At 25.3% G+C, this 3,212-nt stretch overlaps 2 protein-coding genes across 2 annotated transcripts in view; both read right to left on the reverse strand.

The window, feature by feature from the left end:
• The window catches only part of LOC100169648 (ero1-like protein), a 44,485-nt gene that overhangs the window by 24,476 nt on the left and 16,797 nt on the right, over positions 1-3,212 (reverse strand). The gene's annotated exons all lie outside the window — the stretch shown is intronic.
• Positions 7-3,212, reverse strand: part of LOC100163633 (nuclear pore complex protein Nup155) — an 8,973-nt gene continuing 5,767 nt past the window's right edge. The window contains exons 12-18 of the mRNA XM_001950095.4: positions 2,710-2,924; positions 2,352-2,627; positions 1,350-1,444; positions 909-1,005; positions 558-635; positions 285-484; positions 7-189 (exon numbers count right to left, since the gene is read on the reverse strand). Coding sequence (XP_001950130.3) covers positions 27-189; positions 285-484; positions 558-635; positions 909-1,005; positions 1,350-1,444; positions 2,352-2,627; positions 2,710-2,924 — 1,124 coding nt within the window. The 3' untranslated portion in view covers positions 7-26. The remainder of the gene's footprint in view (positions 190-284; positions 485-557; positions 636-908; positions 1,006-1,349; positions 1,445-2,351; positions 2,628-2,709; positions 2,925-3,212) is intronic.

Here is a 3,212-nt window from a genome sequence, read left to right on the forward strand (position 1 = left end):
AGCTTATTTAAAAATGTATAAATAATTTAAATCAATACCAAATTAGAAGATTGTTCAGAAGTTAGTGCAGAATTTTCTAGAATTCCAGGTATCAAATTTGGTCGAGTTGGTATAAATACAGATGAATTTTTCACCATGATTGAGTATAAGTAATCTAAACTTGCACTTATTTCTTTGTAAATATCTAATCTGAATTCATAAGAAATATAAATCAACATGATTTTGAAAATAATTGAACTTCAATCAAAAGTAATTTAAGTATAAATAAGGAAAGTTTATATTACCTGAGCATGTAGGCACCATAACCTGGTCCATCTCTATCCAATACCATATTGTTGACAAAATAATGACCTCCTAAATTCTTAGGATCAATTTTTTTAGCACACTCTGTACACATCTGATATACACCTTCCATATACGCACAATTTGTGTATTGTAAACACACTGAAGTTAAATTAAACTTTGGTGCCACTTCTTTCAACACCTAATTTAACCAAATCAGTAACAAATAAAAAAAAATGTATGATAGTAAAAAAATTTATTTATTTAATAATTACCATAAGAGATTGGTATAGGATTCGTTTACGCTCATCCTCATTGACTGTAGATTGAGCTAATTTAATCATTTCTGAAGCCTAAAAAATGAAATGGATACGATAATTTATTTTTTTAAATAGTTACAATTAAAATTTACATAAAAGTATGTATCTTAATTAAAAATATATTTTTTATGTTCTACTGTGTTATTGAACAGCACCTCATATCCACATTCACTGTTATTAGGTTAGTAGGATGGAGACAATTCATGTGGGTGAGATATCCTCTTAACACACAATATATAAAATTAATAATTTGTTTTTTTAGGCAAGTCTATACTGAATAAAGATATTTAAATTTTAAATATATACTTTTGCACAAGCAGCGTCTTCAGAATGGTATATGGACGGGCAGACTTGTCGTAATTTTGTACTAATTGATTCTACAGATGAACTTTCATTTAAATATCTAAAAATATAAAACAAAAAATATCTGCTTATTAAACAGATCTAATTATTTTTAAAACCAGACAATAATATGCATTTAATATTATTATTAATTATGAAAAATAATTAACTCTATAATCAGGGATGATTTAAAAGTGTGCAGAAGGGCACCTTGGCACAAGTTTCTTAAAAGTACATACAATTACCTGTATTATCAAAAATATATTTGATATTATTATAAATCACAGAATGAACCAAAAATATTTTTTTATATCAGAAGAAAATAATTTATCAGCAGTATGGTAGCCAATAATTGGAAAAAATACCTGCCACAAAAATTTTTAATTCGGTCATGTGTATACTCACGTGTCTAATAGTTTTTGAACCAAAGTTTGACACAGTTCTTGGTGTACAAGGATCAATTCTTTAAAAGTAACATTTTCCAATACACGTTGTTCTTGCTAAAACCAATACAACAATTTATATTATAACTCTAAATTAGATCTATTACGGATGGGATAATTTGAACATACAAAAAATGATTACAAACAAAAACAATCTGTCAGCTGATATATAGCCTAGTAGGTATATTTTATTATATATTTAAATTGGTATTATGATAATTAATTTTACTATTAGGTAGTATTGTAGAAGGTTGAATTAATTTATGAAAAAAAATATTGCATTTATTATATTATTAATTAATAATTGTTATAATAGGATATATTATTGTTATTAACTTTTGTATAAATACCGATTTACCGTAGCACAAAAGGTGTGACAAATTTTATCAACATTTGAAATTAAACCCTTCATTAAAAAAACATTGTGCCTATGTATTTTCAATATTATAAAATATCTATACAAACAACTAAAGTGAAATCTTGTATTAAATTTCTAATCATATTTTTTATTGACATAGAAAAAAAGAAGAAGAAAATAAATCATAAAAATTTCAGTTATCTATAAATAGCTCAAAACAATAAAAAATTAGGTGAAAATTTCAAGTAGGTATCTAGTAACTACAGTTATTTCTTTTTGGATGAGGTAGGATAAAATAACAAAATTGATTTTTTTAAAACTGGTTTTCCGTGATTATTATTATTTTTCCATTTATCCCAATTATTAAGAAGTACTAGGAGTTGTTTACTTTTGACCACCCAAATTACCAACTGGCAACTAGATCCACTTTATTACCAGAAATTAAAAAGAGAAATTTAAGATCAAAGCATTTTTACAATTTTAACTCTTACAATATATGATGTCATAAAAAAAAAAAAACACATATCATTGTAAAAACAATACATTTATAGTTCTAGTCGAAATCTAAAGTAACAAAAACGAAGTAACTTTTCTAATTTTACTTACATCGAGTAATTCCTTCGCTATAATAAAAAATTGATGTTCACTGAGTAATTTCCACAAATTAAACACTTCAGCACTACGAACAACTAATTGTTTCAAACATTCTATAGATTTTGATTCAGATTGATGTGCGTCCTGTGCAGCTGTTCGTTTAGACGCATCAAATGGTATTCTGGTATAGTTTGCCAACATTTTTGAATAATTGTTCATGAAAGAGTGCAAAGTTTGCAAATGGCTTGCAACAAATGAACAATCGTCTGGAGACACAGTGTTGACAATCTAAAAACAAAAATTTAACAGTTATGAATTTAATTTTTATTTATTAATAAAACTAATTTAACATTATATATGTATATATTACATAAGTTTTCCCATCAGTGGTTTCCATATTAACAGCTTTAATGTTCCAAAGCGGTCTCAGTAAACGACTCACAAATAAATATAATCCATTGTGTTTCGAAGAGTACTGAACACTTGTGGATTCAAATGGTAAGTGTGTTATATTTGTCTGATTTTTTATAAAAGTTGGCATACATGATGGTATAGTTGATGTTGAATAATTACTTGATCTGAAACCTGAAAAATATTTTATAAAATAGTTGTATCTCATTCATTCCTTGAGTCAACAATACATCTTTATAAAGGACATAACAATTAAAATATATATTCTTACTTTCGGCTTATAATAATTATTTACATTTTACTATGAAAAAATAAAAGCGAAATCTCAATAAAATATTTAAAGTAAAAAAAAAAAAACAATCTTTTACACTGTTAATTTATAAACAATTATTTAAAATTTTTCATTAATATCGTTATAATAACTCAACATTTTAAATAAGCTAATTAATTATTAAAGAGGAC

The sequence above is a fragment of the Acyrthosiphon pisum genome, chromosome A2, assembly GCF_005508785.2.
Source record: "Acyrthosiphon pisum isolate AL4f chromosome A2, pea_aphid_22Mar2018_4r6ur, whole genome shotgun sequence".
Taxonomy (NCBI): Eukaryota; Metazoa; Arthropoda; class Insecta; order Hemiptera; family Aphididae; genus Acyrthosiphon; species Acyrthosiphon pisum.